The 18,500-nt window shown below is 46.0% G+C and overlaps 1 protein-coding gene across 2 annotated transcripts in view; it reads left to right on the top strand.

Annotated features, from left to right (window-relative positions):
* LOC147008698 (interleukin-1 receptor accessory protein-like 1) overlaps positions 1 to 18,500 on the top strand; it is a 724,240-nt gene that overhangs the window by 273,759 nt on the left and 431,981 nt on the right. For both annotated transcript variants that reach the window (XM_085864160.1, XM_085864161.1), the window contains 2 exons: positions 12,411 to 12,672; positions 14,778 to 14,961. In XM_085864160.1, coding sequence (XP_085720286.1) covers positions 12,411 to 12,672; positions 14,778 to 14,961 — 446 coding nt within the window. The remainder of the gene's footprint in view (positions 1 to 12,410; positions 12,673 to 14,777; positions 14,962 to 18,500) is intronic.

Here is an 18,500-nt window from a genome sequence, read left to right as displayed (position 1 = left end):
AGCAACGTGTCTTGTCATTGGTTGGTAAATAAATGGCCATAACTTGGGAAGCACTTGTCTGATTAATATCAAACCTTGAAAATGCACATACTCAGGTCCCCAGCAATATACCTGGCAAGTTTCAATTAGATCGGACCAGTGGTTGTTGAGAAACAGCAGTCACACACACACACACACACACGCACACACATTGCTGGAATTATAGATAGATTGTGTGTCCACGCCGATTAACACTGATGCTGGACAGATGGACCGAACTGGCTGTTACTCCCTTGGACACGTCAATTAATAGCGGCCTTGTGTGCGGGGGAATCGCAAGAAGCACAAGAGGCCCTTAACTATTTTAATACCAATGGGTTTATTTCCCGAAACAAGTAAATTAAAAAGAACCAGAGGATGGTGGAATCATGATGGAGGAGTATGACAGCGGGTTGGGAAAGGGAAGAAAGGGGGAACATGGTATTGATAACTGATTATATACAATGACAATAAAACCTAAGGCGCCACACACTAGACTTGTTCACATACGGGGAAAGGGAACAAGAACTGGATGAGGCCTGAGTTCTGCTGGTGGATGAGGAGGCGATTAGAAGGCGACAAAACACTCAGGCAGGACCACAAACGAGGAAATGCAGGAACGATGAAGCACATGGGCAGGGCGACGAACAGGGAAAAGCAGGAATGACGAAACAGGGCCACTGCAAGAGCAGGACCAAGAGAAGGCCGGCTGGCAGGCAGCATGGACAGAGCAACCGTTCTTTGTCCCTGGTTCACTTTCTCTCCCCTCGCTTCATATCCAACTCAATTCTTCCCAGGGACGACTCTCACCCTCCGAGCTGTCAGGATAGATCCTACTTGCTCAAACTAAGCCCTCTCGGAGCAACGAAAACTCTGCCCTCCGGAGGCGCTCGTAACTCCACCCCTCGGTAGGCAATGACAAACTCCTCTCCTCGCTGTCCAGACAGCGCAGCCCTTCTCAACAGAGCTGTCATTCTGTTCGACCACACCCAGTCCCTCATCAGGTGGGACATACAAGAGGTTATACATACAATTGTCTGAACCTCATCCCTGAGTATTTATTATAATGCACCACCCTCCACATAGTTCACATTTAAACAGACAATTCTGAAACTACTTTCAGTCAGGTCAGGTCAGGTATGGGAGCATGTGCCAGAACAGCACGTCGCTGCGTCCACTTTCCGCCGGTACTCCAGGGGCCTCCGTCTGGCCATCCCCCAGGCAGATGCCAGGCCCATCCCCATCTCCTTGAGATGATGGTCAACCTGTTGCAACCATGAGGCACGTGGTCGACCCACTGGCCTCCTCCACTCATGAGACTCCCTCGCTGAGAGAATCTGGTGAGCAGGATCAGAGTCAGGAAAACGAGCCACATGTCCATACAGCCGCAACTGACGCTCACGGACTATGCAGGTAACAAATCTCATCCGAGTCTCTCTCAGCAACCACTCGTTGGACACAAAATCCGACCAGCGATAGCCAAGGATTCTCCGAAGAGACCTGGTACCAAAGGAATTGAGTCTCCGTCTCAGATCCTTGGTCAGAGTCCAAGTCTCGCACCCATAGAGCAAGACTGGAAGTACCAAACACCTGAAGACTCGGACTTTCGTCCTCCCGCACAGGTACCGGCAGCGCCACACCCCATGATCCAGTGAATCCATGACTCCCCAGGCCCGACCCAGACGTCTATTGACCTCTGACTCGCAGCCAGCAGAGACATGAATATCACTGCCAAGGTAAGTGAATCTCTCCACGACCTCAACATCCTCACCACAAACAGACACAGACAGGACAGCAGCATCCAAGATGTCACCGAAAGCCTGGATCTTAGTTTTGACCCAAGAAACCCGTAATCCCAACGGCTCCGACTCCTCATTCAGCACCTCGAGGGCCCCCAAGAGGATGTCTAAAGTCTCCGCAAAGATGACTGCATCATCTGCAAAGTCAAGGTCCGAGATCTTGACATTCCCAAATGACGCACCGCAACTTGATCTCTCCGACATCCTCCCTAGAATCCAGTCCATACAAGTGCTGAAAAGTGTGGGGGCAAGTACACATCCCTGACGAACTCCAGTAACAACTGGAAATAAGTCAGAGATGGTACCACCACACTTCACAGCACTCTCAGTACCAAAGTAGAGTTCAGACATCAGATCGATCAGTTTTGGTGGCACCCCACAAAGACCAAGAATCCTCCAGAGGACATCCCGATTCACTGAATCGAACGCTTTACAGAGATCAACATAGGCTGCAAGCAGCTACTTTCCAAGGAAATGGTGCAATGGTGCAATACAACTCACGGTGCAAGGAAACTACTTTCCCCTACTTAATCACATTGAGATGTGCTGACTACTTGTACATGGACCATACTGCTCTACATTTCTATCTCTTCTAAGATATTATTGACTCACCCCCTCCCCCCCACCCCTACTCACACAACAATATAGCAGACAGGTCGGTGGTCTCTGTCTTCTCCCACCTCCTGCATCCTCTGCTGTTTCTGTGCTTTGTTCCTCTCCTCTCCCATCCCCCATGTTCTTGTAGTGTGCATGCTGTCCACCATCAACCCTCTTCTGGTGAAGCTTCCAACATCCAGGATCACTGCTCATTCGTCCCTATTTTCTTCCCATATGTGGAACAAACTTCCACATTCTCTTCAATCCCATTCTTTCCTCCAGGTCTTCAAGACAGCTGATCACTACCATCTCAGAGATATCTAAAGATCTCTATCCCCACCTCCCATCCAAAACCATGATATTTTCTCCCCCTCCCCCCCCCCGGTTAAATCACTCCCTCCCCCCCCCCCAGTTTTTTCCCAACTTTTCTTTCCAGAGAGTCTGCTCCTGTATCCATGTTGTCCACCCCTGCATCTTGCCTGACACCTCATTCTTACCTGCACTCCTTGTTGGTCCATCTCCATTTATTTTCTCCCTCAAACCCTGCTGTTGTCATTTCCCCCTCTCTTTCTGCTGTTCTTTTTGTTCCATTGCATCCTGATCCATCCTGTGTTCTGGCTCTTCAATGAGCCTCAACTCGATATACAAAAAAAAAAAAATCTGGCTTCATTTTCCAGTTGTCGTACATGCCTGGTGTTACCGAACAAGGAAATTCATTACAAAGAAAAGCTGGCTTTTGTCTCAAAAGTCCCTCAGGTCGTACATCTATCCTTGCACTCTTACACAGTTGGTGATGCATGGAGCAAACCATGGCACGCAAGTCATTTCACATTACCTATACTTTACATTACATATACTTCACAGGGAAGGAAGTACATGCATCAAGCCAAGTGATGACAGTTAACAACAAACGGTGGCATGACAGGCAGCCATGCCTTTTGTACGTGGAAAGAATAACATAAACTAATATCCTGACACACTCGGGTGTCGAAACCATCCAGAGATTTCCACAAAAACCGATGTTCTTAACCTGTCCTGTCGACCCAACCATCTGCGGCATTCCATTGTATCTGCCCTCTGAATATCTTTTATTTATTTATTTTAACTACATCTAACCCTAACCCCCTAATGGCAGCATATAATCTCTGAATAGACTCAAAGAGCTTTGATAGAACATGATGTCTGGAGATGTTCGGATTAGTGTAATCCATCGATACTTCCTATTCCGATGGGAAGATGTTTCCTCTGCTTGCATGTTTAGGCCTAATGATTTGAAACCTTTCCTTCTGCTCTGAAAGGTGTTCTCAATGAATAGAGGATTTGGTAAACTACCCCGAATGAAATTTAATGCCAGTCAACTCATGGTGGCACCTAATTTTGACTGGAATGTATTTTCCTTCGTGCATGTTTCTGTTCCCTTTTCTACGCCGAGTTCAGTTTGGACAAGCAGGCCTTGGATTAGCTGTAGACGAGGTCAGCAAATGAACATTTTTGCGATCATTGTGCCGCAGAGCAGGAAACGTTGGTTGAGACTTGCTTCAAGGGCTCACACGTTTGCAGTTTGTACCGTTTTGACTCCGCGTGATGAACTGCCTGGCTAACAGGGCTGGTAGTTTAAATCCGGCAGGCCAGTTTTGTGTGACGTTTATTGCTGGAGAATGAAGGCATGGTGACCTAGAATCACGTAACTAGCAAATGCCTGAAGTTTGGTAAGCCAAAGCTAAGCAAATATGTTTAAGTCTATTGCTTTGTGACGTTTACATACTCATTGCGTCAAGGACTATATTATCAGGGGTTCCCGACCTTTTCCTGAATGTGACTCCATTCAGAGAGCTACTAATTCTTGTGATCCAACATCATGCACGTACAAAATTATCATTTGCCTGTATACTGTACGAGTAAATGTACCATGAAGTGTATTCGGATGCAACCCAGATAGCACACTGACATTGCGCTGACATGTCAGTTGGCTTAATGGTTAGGGTGGTGGGCTTGGGATCCTAGTGTCCTGAGTTCAAATCCTGCTTGCTGTTGAATTAATACCAGGTGGGGTTGACTCAGCCTGTCATCCTTCTGAGGTTGGCAAAATGAGTACCAGCTTGCTGGGATGATTAAGCCATTTGAGTATTCTGCATTGGAGTTGAAACCCGTCCAGGATTGTGCCCAATAACCAAGGAGACTGCTTTGGCAGCACCGACGCTCTGTACAGAGTATGGTCCCAATGGATGGATTCGGTTGATTTTGGCAATAGATCACCAAAATTTGGAATGGCTGCAAGTGGATTTCCAAAGTCGGTCCAACGTTAGTGTAAAATCCATCCGATGTTGTGCCAACGTTGGTCTGATGGACAAATTTCATTGGGTCAACCTCGGTGTGTTATTTGGGAGAGTGAAGCATGATGCCTTACTCGCATAACCCAAAATATGTCATTGGCTGGCCAATCCAATTTGATGTGATGACATCGCTGGTGGCATGTGGCAATGATGTCATAATTTACATCACATTGTGTTGACTAATGATGAGAGGTGAGCCAGATGAGAGGCAGGTTTTTGACATTACCATGAACTATCTTCCACACAAAAAGAGAGCCGTTTGTCTATGTGTCTGTGTTGTCATTTTTCTCAGAGATGGATCTTTGTCAAACTCTGGGAGGTTTATCAGTGAGTTCCAAGGAGCATTTTCGGCATAAAAAAAAGTTGTCTTTTTTCGATTTTTTTTTTCATCACAGTATAGTGCAGAAGCCTTTTTGATTAATGACAGTTATATTCGAGTACACATACGGATGAATAAATACAAAATAATTACCTGACATTAAAATACAAATAAACATCTTCTGGAAGCAGTCAAAGTTAGGGGTACATCTTGTTCCTGAACGGTACCATATTTATAGATCGGGGTCAAACTAAACCCAGAAACATCAACGGCACATTCAAAAGCATCCATTTGACGAATAACATCTAATTCCACTCCTACGGTAACACATTTACAATGTTGCTTAGCCAATAATCTACAGCATGTTTACAAAGTCCTGTTACCCCCTGCAGAACCTGATAAATTTATCTTATTAACATACTAGAGGAAAAATGCAAATTATGATGACACAAAACTTTTATTGTCATAAAAAACAAAATAGTAACATTAACATTAACAAAATAAATATATATATATATATATATATATATATATATATATATATATATATATATATATATATATATATATATATATATATATATATATATATATATATATTAGTGGAGTATGTTTACACATTGTGCAAGCACACAAACTCTGCTTCCCCATTGTCTCGGGTTGCTCACCCGCCTTTGATTTTTCTTTTCTTTATTTTTTTTCATCTACTAATATTTTCATTTACGGATGCTTTCCGACGGTTCTGTGATTTTTTCCTGGTGTGTCGGCTTTGATGTCCGTCGGCACACAAAATTACGGTGATTCCCCATTGTCTCAGGTTGCTCACCTGCATTTTTTTTCATTTTTATTTATTTATTTAGTTTTCATTTATTTATGTTGGATTTTTAAACAAGTCCTTTATGTGTTTTATCTGCATATTCTCAGGCCGATTTGTCCATCTTTCGTTTGCCATCTATCGTTAACATCGTGACTATTTGAATTTAAAGTACCAGGTACAGGTGAAAACATTGTCCGGCACCAATATGCTGATATACCTTAATTCGCGTGACCATGAGGTATTATTCATCATTTTATGTTGTGATATTTTATGTAATAACTCGGAAGAGTATCCGTCCCCAGCGACAGGGAAAGTTTAAGTTTATCTCTCAATTTAAATATGTCATGGACTTAAAAAAGTTAATTGTGTTGCACCCTTGATTCTCACTCAGGACCAAATCTCTGAGCTACTTATACTGCCCACCGCAAAATGGTGGTTCAACATCAGGCGGCAGAGGTTAAATTTGTCTAAAAAGAGTGCGAAATATTCTGGTTGCAAAATAAAGTTTGGCATCAACATTACTCGTGCCTATTCTCCTGTCATTTTAAAATTGAATGTTGAGCTTTTCGAACGCAGTGTGGGAAAAAGCCACCATAAACAAGAGATAGATGAACACATGAACAAACAGCACTGTTCACAACACATAATAGATGATTTCCCTTCCAAGGAACTTCAACACAGAAAGAGACCATTCGACCCATGAATCCTGCACAATGGTTGCTAACCTATGACAGTTTTTTGTACACAGAATCAAGGCTCGTGGAAGAGCTATTCTGAAACATTAAACGGATTAACACATAACAGGACAAAAGGAATAGTAAAGAGGGACACCTACAGCAGAGTTAAAGGCCATAATAGGGAGAGACTTGGATAAACAATGGGATGAAAAAAATGGGGTGGACAGGATTGATAGAGAAGGAAATGTCTTCCAACCACCCCCCCACCCACCCCCGTTTACCTACCCCATCCTGCTACCTTCTCCTTCTCCCTCCCCTTTCTCTCCCTCTCTCCCCCCTTCCCCACTCCCACTTCCCTCTCTTCCCACCCAATCCCACTTCCATCCCCCCACTCCCACTTCCCTCTCTCCCCCTCCACTCCCACTTCCCTCTCTTCCCCACCCCCACTCCCACTTCCCTCTCCCCCCCACTCCCACTTTCCTCTCTCACCCCCCACTACCACTTCCCTCTCTTCCCCACCCCCACTCCCACTTTCCTCTCCCCCCACTCCCACTTTCCTCATCACCCCCCACTACCACTTCCCTCTCTCGCCCGACTCTCACTTCCCTCTCTCCCCCCTCACTCCCACTTCCCTCTCCCCCCACTCCCACTTCCCTCTCGTCCCCCCGCTCCCACTTCCCTCTCTTCCCCCTCCCACTTCCCTCTCCACCCCTCCCACTTCCCTCTCCACCCCCACTTCCACTTCCCTCCCTTCCCCTCACTCCCACTTCCCTCTCCCCCCTACTCCCACTTCCCTATCCCCATTCCAACTTCCCTCTCTCCCCCACCACCCACTCCCACTTCCCTCTCTTCCCTCCCACTCCCACTTCCCTCTCCCCACTCCGAATTCCCTCTCTTTCCCCCCCCCCACTCACACTTCCACTTCCCTCTCCCCCCACTTCCACTTCCCTCTCCCCCCCACTTCCACTTCCCTCTCCCCCCCACTTCCACTTCCCTCTCCCCCCCAATCCCACTCCCACTTGCACTTTCCTCTCTCCCCCCCCCACTTCCACTTCCCTCTCTTCCCCCCTTCTCCCATTTCCTTCTCCCCCATTCCCACTTCCCTTTCTTCCCCTCCCCACTCCCACTTCCCTCTATTCACCCCCACTCCCCTACCCTTCCCCCTCTCTCACCCTCCCCTCTACCCCTTCTCCCTCCCCTTCCTCTCTCTATCACCCTCCCCTCAACCCCTTTCCTCTCCCCTTCCCCTCTCTCTCACCCTCCCCTCTTCCTCCTCTCCCTACTCCCATCCTTTCCCTCTCTCTCCCCTCCCCCTCCTCTCTCTCCCCTCCCCTCCTCTCTCTCCCCCTCCCCCTCTTCCTCCCCCTCTTCCTCCTCCCTCCCCCTCTTCCTCCTCCCTCACTCCTCTTCCTCCTCCTCCTCCCTCCCTCCTCTTCCTCCTCCCCCTCCCTCCCCCCTCTTCCTCCTCTCCCCTCCCTCCCCCCTATATGTCCATGCTCTATCCATTTTAAATGTTGAGCATACTCTGTCACAGAGCAATGGTGCTCCAAAAGGAGCTTCCTGAGCAAGGGTTATACTGGGTGGTTTGTCTTTGCCTTCTCAGCAGTAGTTTGGCCAGGAATTTGTAATTTGGCCACAGTGCCGGCGACAGCGCACCTTATGTCCTAGACTCTCAGCGAAGGACATCGTAGGGCTCTTTAACATTCTCCTACTAATTTCGATAGACGGGACGTCACGTTTAATGTCCATCCGATGACTGGCATGCACATTGATGATTCACCCAGTCTGTGAAACACCAGGGTGAAGGTTTATAACTCGGCCAAGATTCAAACCCAAGCTAGACAGCTCAGAGGGGAGTGTGCACACCTCGAGGCCATCATGTCAGTCCAGGTCATCTCCTTCACGTACTCTTAATAAACAAACTTTGATTCCATGTTGTATTCCATCCGTTTAATATGTATCTCGTTTGATTGATATCGTGCATTTCTTCTTGTGCAATGTCGAGCTTTGTCCTCATGCGGAGCTTTTCAAAAGCAGTGTCGGAAACGGGAGACAGCCGAACGCACAAATACACGGACAGACAACACACTTTGCATTTTATGATAGATAAGCTTATTCTATTTGTTCGTTTCTGTGTTTCCGTTGATTTTTCTCTTTAATGTCTCGAACAAATACCATAAAACCCATATCATTCGAATTCTCTTTGTCCGAGGCGTTACGGTTGTATATTGCTTTTTCCATGAAGAATGAATGACCTTACATGTTTTGTTTTTTAAATCATTTTTCATTTATCCACTATTTTACTGAGGCCTAAGTCACATTTGCTCTACGGCGAGGATACGGCAGCCGTACCCCCCCCCCCCGAATTGACAAACGTGCGACGGCCGCAGAGTTTCTGAGGTGGCCTCAGGGTGGCCCTACCCCGTATGGCTATCTTTTACAGGCCGTAGGGGTCGCCGTGGAATTATAGAGCGGAGTTATAACTTTTTTTCATTTCTACGTTGGCCGTAGCAATTCGACAAGCCAAGCTGTGATGTAGATGTGTTCCATGTCGACTGCATGCAGGGCATACGGTGGGCTTGCGTTATCCGTGCAGCTGCCGTAAGCTCTTATCAATGAAAAATGAATTTTGCCAACCCCCCAAAAAATTACGACAGCCGCACTATTTCCACGGTCGCCAAGGGTAGTCCTAAGGCATCCCTGTGTTCAACGTACGGTGGCCTTGCTGTGACTACCTGCGGGCAACGCAGGGTTGACGCATGGTTCCCCTATGCCCGCCGTGCGTCCTACGTACGGTCTCCGTGGCAGTCTGCGTCGACCGTGCGTCCACCGTGCGCTACCGCTAGAGATCGGAGTATAGGTGTTTCCCTATACGTGGTGCCCCCAGAATCCGAACGCCCCATTGTTTGAACAAATTGGAATCCGAACAATTTTTTCGAGAAAATTTTGCCCTAAAAACCGAACACATTTTCAAAAACCGAACACAACGTAGTGTTCATGTTTGTTCACGCGTCTCCCCCACCTATTCGAGCCGCATCTTCACGCTTTGTTCATTCAGTTCGTCGGTGGAAGTCCTCGTGAAAGCATCTCTCGTGTGTCGATCGATACTTTAGCTCGTGTTTTCACCCTGGTTTGTGCTGTTTTTTTTTTTTTACTCGTCTTGTGTTTTAATTAATAACAAAAAAGCAATCCGATCACGTGGTGTGACGGACTGTCGGGCAAGGACTTAATTTCACAGAAAAACCGGTTGTAATTTGGAATATCCATGATTACCTCAGCCCGATGCGTTTGATGAAAGTGATTGTGGTTCTGGGGGCATCATTTCTGATGAGCTGCCCTGGGGGCAGTGCTCTCGCAGAGTGCGCGAGCGATCGGATCCCAGGCCGGAGCTCGAGCCTGTGTGGACCTTTGGATGTGGTGATTGTACCAGTTTACATACAATACACCGCCACCGAAGGTCATTTACTCATCTTATTTTACCTTAAACATGGGGAATTTCAGTTTAAAGTGTCTTGAAAGTGGGTTTTCTTTGGGTCCACGAACGGATTAATTCACTTTCCATTATTTCTTATTGGGAAAATAGTTTTAGAATCCAAACTTTTTGCAATCCGAACAGCCTCCTGGAACGAATTAAATTCGGATTCTGGGGGCACCACTGTACTCCGAACTGGTATATTCATATATATATATATATATATATATATATATATATATATATATATATATATATATATATATATATATATATATATATATATATATATATATATATATATATATATATATATATATATATATATATATAAAATATATATATATATATATATATACATACATATGTATATATAAATATACCCACTCGTTACCGTCCGTCTGGCTGCATGTTCGCCTTAGGGCCCCCCTGCGGTCGCCTTGCGGGCACCTTGAGGCTTCCTTGAAAATTCTATGGCCGCCGCAGGGACGCCCTAAGGTCACCGTGTGACATCAAATCAAAGACCGTACGGCACCCCCACGTTGGCGGTCTCCACAATTTCTAAATACACTGTGCTGCTCCCCGAAAAATAAAAACATATGTGACTGCTACATTGTGTGACCGTGGAAATACTGCGGCCGCCCTATAATTGCTAGTGGCCGCAGATTTTGTAGACCCTACGGCCACCGAGCCAAATGTGACTGAGGCCTGAATAATCGCAAGATAGTGGAATCTCATGAGATTGTGTATTCACCATTGTTTCGTTGTTATTTAATTTTAATGTTGTTGTTAGCGAACGGGACAGGAATGGTATTAAGAACGGGAAGGGGGAGGGAAACACAGAAAGCTGGGTGGGCAGCGAGTTGGGAGATGGAGGTTGAGGTGATGGGAGGGGGTTGATGACTTGGGGTTGGGAGGGGGGTTGAGGATTTTGGGTTTGGAGTGGGGTTGAGGACTTGGGGTTTGAGAGGGGGGAGGGGTTGAAGACTTGGAGCTGGGATTGGGGGTGTTGAGGACTTGGGGTTTGGAGGGGGTTGAGGACTTGGGGTTTGGAGGGGGTTGAGGACTTGGGGTTTGAAAGGGGGTTGAAGACTTGGAGCTGGGATTGGGGGTGCTGAGGACTTGGGGTTTGGAGGGGGTTGAGGACTTGGGGTTTGGAGGGGGTTGAGGACTTGGGGTTTGGAGGGGATGTTGAGGACTTGGGGTTTGGAGGGGGTTGAGGACTTGGGGTTTGAGAGGGGGTTTGAGGACCTGGGGTTTGAGAGGGGGTTGAAGACTTGGAGCTGGGATTTGGGGTGTTGAGGACTTGGGGTTTGGAGAGGGGTTGAGGACTTGGGGTTTGGAGAGGGGTTGAGGACTTGGGGTTTGGAAGGGGAGGAGTTGAGGACTTGGGGTTTTGGGGAGGAGTTGAGGATGCGAAGAAGAAAGGGGAGGGGGAGATGGGGAGTTGTTGTGGAATGGGGGGAGGACAGAGAGTTTGTAAAAGGGGTTGAGGCTTTGGGGAGTGGTTTGAGGACTTTGGGTTGGGGGGTTGAAGACTGGGTGGTGGGGGTGGGGAGATTGAGAAATTTGGGTGAGGAGAGGTATTGAAGACTTGGAGTGGGGAGGCATTGGAGACAGGGTGGGGAGGGGTTTGACGATCTGGGATTGTGGGATGGGGGTGGGGATGGAGGTTGAGGACTTGGGGTTAGGAGGGGTGTTGAGGATTTGGGTTTGGGTGTGGGGAGGGTTGAGTACTTGGGATTTAGTTGTGGGGGACAGGGGGGGGACGGTGAAAACTACTGCCAATGTTTTGTGGGCCTCCTCCTCCCTGCTTGTGTGTATTATTAAACGATCTTCATTCATCCATACACTCAAGGAGCAATCCTCTGTAGGACTTTGTATTGATGGCCTTTTCCCATTGAGGGAAGATTATTAAGCATGGTGTTGTCTTAGCGGTTAGCATGGCCAGTTTGGGATTTTAGAGTCCTGAGTTTGAGCCCCGTCGGCCGCTGAATTTACACCAGGTGGGGTTCACTCAGCCTGTCATCCTTTTCTGAGGTCGGTGAAATGAGTTCCAGTGTGCTGGTATAGGGGCACAGCATCAGCACCATAGTCAAGCCCCAACAAAATAATAGCGACCCAGCAGCCAAGCTGCCATACCCAAGCAGAAGAAGAAGGGAATATTGTTGAGACGTGAGGCTGGAGTTATTATCCTGTGTGCTTATATTCTTCCACAATCGGAGTCTTCTTTTACCTTTAGTATTGCCTTGCTTCTTCAATATCCCTATTAATTTTTTTTATTTTCACTCCATTATCATTCTTCATGCCACCTTCCCCACCACTTACAGAATTTCAACCCCTCTTTATGTCCTCACCCCTCTGACCTGTGAATCCAGATCATTGCACCGATTGGTCCGTGGACATCAAAGAGTACCAGTCACTGGCAGGTGAACCAGTCAATGTACGCTGTGCGCTTTTCCATGGAATCATCCGCAGCAACTACTCGCAGTCGCAGGCTTCAGGCCTCAGCTTCATGTGGTACAAGAGCCATGCGCCTGGTGAAGCCGAGGAGCCAATAGATCGCTGGAGGAGCGGAGATAGCTTGTGGTTTCGTCCAGCACACGTCTCCGACTCGGGCTTGTATACGTGTGTGCTCAGGTGGGCAATCTACAGTTTTAAAGTTTGCATTTTCTCTTCTCTTCTCCTGTGTTTTGCCATGTTGGAATTACATGAAATTACCCAACTGTAGAAACAATTGTTCTCTTGTGACGTCATCATATACAAGAAGAAACATAGAAGACAAGGCATCGTTTGTTCTTCCTATTGGAGAGAACACTCAAAGGTCGGTGGAAGCTCTGTTGCATCTGAGTTAATCATAAGAGGATTGCTTTGGTGAGACAGTGACCTTGCCTGCAGGAGAAGCTTTTGCATCGAAGAGGGAATTAAGTGTGACCGACCATTTTATGTTTGGGGTAGCTTGAAGTCAGGATTATTTTTGCTGGGCACTTGGAAAGAGGCAGCTGAATTATTACTGAAAATCTCTGATTGCTTAAACACTGGAAAATTGTCTAAAGTTTGAGGCTGCTCTCAAAAGGAAAACACCGATTATGAAGGTTTCATTTAGCTTTAATTGTTTGTGCCCTTGGGGTCCACAGTTATGCAGCAGTGACATGAATCACAAGTTTTCTAATTGGGTAAGAACCAGGTGTCTAAAAAGGTTTTTTAATTTTTTTTTGCAGTGGCATGGTTGTTGGTGTTCTGAGGCATCCAACTGAGTGACGATTAAAGATTTCTGTAATTGCAGAACAAGAACATAGTTCATACATGACACTTCTGATGATTTTCTTCAGGGAAGAAGCACAAAATATAAACAAGCCAGGATGTGAGAAAACAAGTCAAGAAGGCTTCTTTATGAATGAGCTTAATGAGGTTTCGAATGTTGAAGTTTTCTGATGATCATCTATATCTTTGAGCTCAGGTGCTCGGGCGGAAGACCCAGCAGGCAAGTTATAGTGCTGGAACCATAATCTCACAAACTTATTTACTAGATTACCAGGTAACAATTACAACAAGAAGTCAGTCCTGCAAGACTAAGTAACAACCGAATGACTCCGCTCGTCTTGTTGCCAAATGACTATCGGTCATATTGAACTTTGGACTCTTGATTTCATGCTAGAACTGCTCAACGCGATGGCACAGAGGAAGTGCACTTGCCTCTTAGCTGTTGAGTTAAGAGTCCAGTGCACCACTTGAGTGTGGGTTCAATTCTCGACCTGACTGTAGAATGTCCTTAGGATGGGTGTTAAGCTGGGAACCCATCGAGTAGCAGCTGGTGGATGCTAATGACCCATGGTGGCTTTTGTTGAAGAGTAGACGAATCATCACCAGCACTGTAGCCACAGTCCAAATTTTTGCTCTGATATGCAGGGGTACAGCAACAGTGGAGCGACCAAATGGCTGAATTTATGATTCATTCCCATCCGATATGCATTCGCTCATGACAGTGCTACGACTACTGCTCCACATCTCTCGGAATGAAATGGTCGATGTGAGAAAAGTTGAAAGGTGTAAGTGGGGAGTGCTCTGGTTGGGTGGGGGCGGGTGGGGGAGATGAGAGGAGGGATGTGGGTGCGTGGGTGGGTTCAGTGGCCATGCATGAGTAGACTTACTACCACATGTTGTACATTGTCGCAGAACAGATGTCAAACCTTTTTCTTGAAAACTTCACAGTTTTGTAAAAAACATTTTTTTTCAGTTTGAAACCCTTTATTTCTCATTCTAACAGACGTAGAAATGCATACCCTACGCACTGTTCACGGCATGCCGCCCTCCCTAACGGCACAATCGTAGCAGCGAGAGCAATTCTCGGCAAATGTTCCATTTATAACGTTCCTCTGACTTGCCTTAGTCCCTCCGCTGCATCCCTGCACACGCAACATTAGGCTTCAGATACGGCTGGCTTGCTCGTATCTGTTCTCTCCCAGGCTGTGTATATATATCCAAGGTTCTGTCTGTCTATAGTATATAGTATAAAAAAGCTTTGCGTGGCTTCAGTGTGAATAGCAGGAAATTGATTTTTATGCTCATTTTCTCATCTGATTATATTCAACTCTCTTTGAGCACATACCAGTTGATCATTGAAAAGTTGATGGGTTCATTTATAACTACATACTTTGTGTCAATACCAAAACATTACAGGAAATCCTATTCAAACAGAGCTTTTTGTGATGGAAACATAGCAACTCACCTGCGTTTACCTACAGGAACTCGACATACTGCATGAAGGTGTCAATGCGCCTGCATGTGGTGCCAAACGCCACCGGCCTCTGCTACAGCCCCAGCCTCCTCTATCATCAAAAGGCCGAGCTAGGCAAGAGTAAGGAGTTCTCCTGTCCAGAGATGGGGGACCTTGTGACACCTGGAAAATATCAAGTCTCATGGTTCAAGGTGAGCAATGGAACTTGAGCTGGGATACTTTACTTCGAAATGTGGAATGTTAAAGTTTGTGACCTTTACCATTCAGTAGCATAGACCACCACCAGAAAGGGCAATGGATGAGAAAGATAATGCTGTTCTATGGCTGGATAATTTAACGTTTGTGACTTTAATTGTCTTTAAATTTAGTGAAGCTGTGAGTAACATGTATAGACTTAGGTTAGCAGCCTACCTGAGAGTGATTCAATATGGGCACTCCAAGCTCACGGTTGCAATGTGAGTGAAATAACTGGGGATGTCCATGTTGATCATTCTGTGATGCCATCACCACAACATGACATCATTTTATGGGTTAAAAATAACACTACTTGGTTCTTCTTCTGTAATGGCCACAATTATTCACACGTTATTTTGGGGTTGGCTGGGGGACCTTGGGGCCAAAGTCTTTCAGGTACTTGCTGGCCTGGTCTGACGTTGAACTCAGGTTAAGACAGGAATCTGTAATTCGTTAAGGGTGCCGGTGATAGCTCGCCTGGTCTTCGTGAAGGACACCATGGGATCCTTAACTTTCACCAACTAATGCCAGACAGGATGCCTGTTGTATGTCTATCCGAGGGATGGCACACACATTGATGAATCACCCTGCCTGTGAAATACCAGTATGGCAGTTTATAGTTTATAGATTTCGAACCCAGGCTAAACAGCTTAGAGGTGAGTATGCCTACCTCTCGGTCACCCTGCCAGCCCCAAAACAACCAAAATAAAACACTCCTGGTTTATACACACTGTCTCAATAATAATAATAATAATAATAATAATAATAATAATAATAATCTAGCTATAATTCCAGCAATGTGTGTGTGTGTGTGTGTGTGTGTGTGTGTGTGTGTGTGTGTGTGTGTGTGTGTGTGTGTGTGTGTGTGTGTGTGTGTCTGTTTGTCTGTTTGTCTGCGACCGCCGTTTCTCGACGACCGCCAGTCCGATCTGATTGAAACTTGCCAGGAATATTGCCGGGCCCCGCAGATGTGCCTTTTCGAGGTTTGATGTCAATCGGACGAGCGGTTCCCAAGTTACGGCCATTTATCTGTCGACCAATGACAAGACACGGTGCTATGACGTCACGAATGACGTCACAATGTTTATTTATTTATTTATTTTTTTGCACGATTGACGGTCCGATCTGATTCAAACTTGCCAGGAATATTGCCGGGCCCCGCAGATGTGCCTTTTCGAGGTTTGATGTCAATCGGACGAGCGGTTCCCAAGTTACGGCCATTTATCTGTCGACCAATGACAAGACACGGTGCTATGACGTCACGAATGACGTCACAATGTTATTTATTTATTAATTTATTTGCATGATTGACGGTCCGATCTGATTGAAACTTGCCAGGAATATTGCTGGGACCCGCTGATGTGCCTTTTCAAGGTTTGATATTAATCGGATAAGCGGCTCCCAAGTTACGGCTATTTATCTGTCGACCAATGACAAGACACTGTGCTATGACATCACGAATGACGTCACAATTAATGTTTATTTATTTATTTATTTATTTATTTATTATTTTTATTTTATTTTGCACGATTGACGGTCCGATCTGATTGAAACTTGCCAGGAATATTGCTGGGGACCCGCGGATGTGCCTTTTCAAGATTTGATATTAATCGGATAAGCGGTTCCCAAGTTACGGCCATTTATCTGTCGACCAATGACAAGACACTGTGCTATGACATCACGAATGACGTCACAATTAATGTTTATTTATTTATTTATTTATTATTTTTATTTTTATTTTATTTTGCACGATTGACGGTCCGATCTGATTGAAACTTGCCAGGAATATTGCTGGGGACCCGCGGATGTGCCTTTTCAAGATTTGATATTAATCGGATAAGCGGTTCCCAAGTTACGGCCATTTATCTGTCGACCAATGACAAGACACTGTGCTATGACATCACGAATGACGTCACAATTAATGTTTATTTATTTATTTATTCATGTTTTTTTTTTTTGCACGATTGACGGTCTGATCTGATTGAAACTTGCCAGGAATATTGCTGGGCACCCGCGGATGTGCCTTTTTGAGGTTTGATATTAATCAGATGAGCGGTTCCCAAGTTACGGCCATTTATCTGTCGACCAATATCTGCGAGAGAGGGGGACGGGAGAGGGGGACGGGAGAGGGGGACAGGAGAGGGGGATGAGAGTGGGGGTGAGAGAGGGGGAGAGAGGAGGGGGAGAGAGGGAGGGTGAGAGAGAGGGTGCGTCACAATTCAAGAGATGGGGAGAGAGGAGGGGTCGAGAGAGGGGTGCGAGAGAGAGGGGCGAGAGAGGAGGGGCGAGACGAGGGGGGAGCGAGGGGGGGCGAGAGAGAGGGGCATCACAATTCTTCTTCGTTTGATATGACGTCACATTTGACGCTGGGGACCTGAGTATGTTTCCCAGGTGTTTCCCAAGTTATGGCCATTTATGATACGGTTGGTCCAATCTAATTGAAAAAATGCCCCAATACAGTCGTCGTTTACGAGAGTGAAGGAACGAAGCTGCACATACTGGCACGCCTCACCCACGATAGAGGGTACTGGAACGAGAGAGGGGGTGAGAGTTGGGGGGTGGGTGGGTGAGAGGGGGGGGTGAAAAAATGCCCCAATCCAGTCGTCGTTTACGCACCTACGGGCACGCACCTATGGGCCCGCCCCTACGGGCCCATACTAGTAATAATAATAATAATGATATGCTTGTTCTTCCGTCCATCTGTGTGGCACATTTCTTACCACCCATTGGTTGGACAGTTGGCCTGACTCCACCCACAACTTCAACCTGAAAAAAATCATACAGCTGCCATGTTGGTGCTATGCAAAGCCAAAGTAATCTTCGGAGCTGTTAGTGGACATATTTTTGCTTCAAATCTGTTGTTTTTAATTTTTTTCAGGACCGATCGAGGCAGCGGTCTGTTTTTGACTATTTACTCAAACAACTTCACCAGGGACTATAAAAACCCATGTTATTATCAAGGTCTTTGTCCAAGAAGTTCCCAGAATCTCACGACGTGAAATGAAACATCCATAATTATTTACTTTTAATGATGTGTATAAGTTGCCAATTTATGTCGGGGATGTGTTGCGGTGTTATCCAAAACAACATTATTCAGATACAAATTTCCCATGTACACGGTGTTTCAATGGGGGGATGGGAAAATTTTTGTCAGGGAAAATTTTTTGTTCACCCAAGCTTAATCTAACCTTTACTTTAGTACAAACTTCATGAGAGACAAAAAGTAAAAAATCAAGATAGAACACGATTGAAAAAATGTATTTGCACAAATACACAATGTAATGGTGCATGTTGAGAGTGGTGGGATTTAGAGGGAGGAAGAGGCAAGCACTACCGTGCTTTGGTGGAACGTCTGAGTTGGGTAAGCGATGTGCTGGTACTCCCTCACACCCGACACCCAAATGGTGGTTTGAGCGGTTGCCGAACGTGGGGTATTTTCCGTGCAGACACCAATCGTCCCAAACCCAACCTTACCTTTAATGGACGATTAATAACT

The sequence above is a fragment of the Eptatretus burgeri genome, chromosome 18 (assembly GCF_056783735.1).
Source record: "Eptatretus burgeri isolate ZD-2024b chromosome 18, Ebu_testis_v1, whole genome shotgun sequence".
NCBI classification, from domain to species: domain Eukaryota; kingdom Metazoa; phylum Chordata; class Myxini; order Myxiniformes; family Myxinidae; genus Eptatretus; species Eptatretus burgeri.
This window is presented reverse-complemented; position numbering and strand designations above follow the sequence as displayed.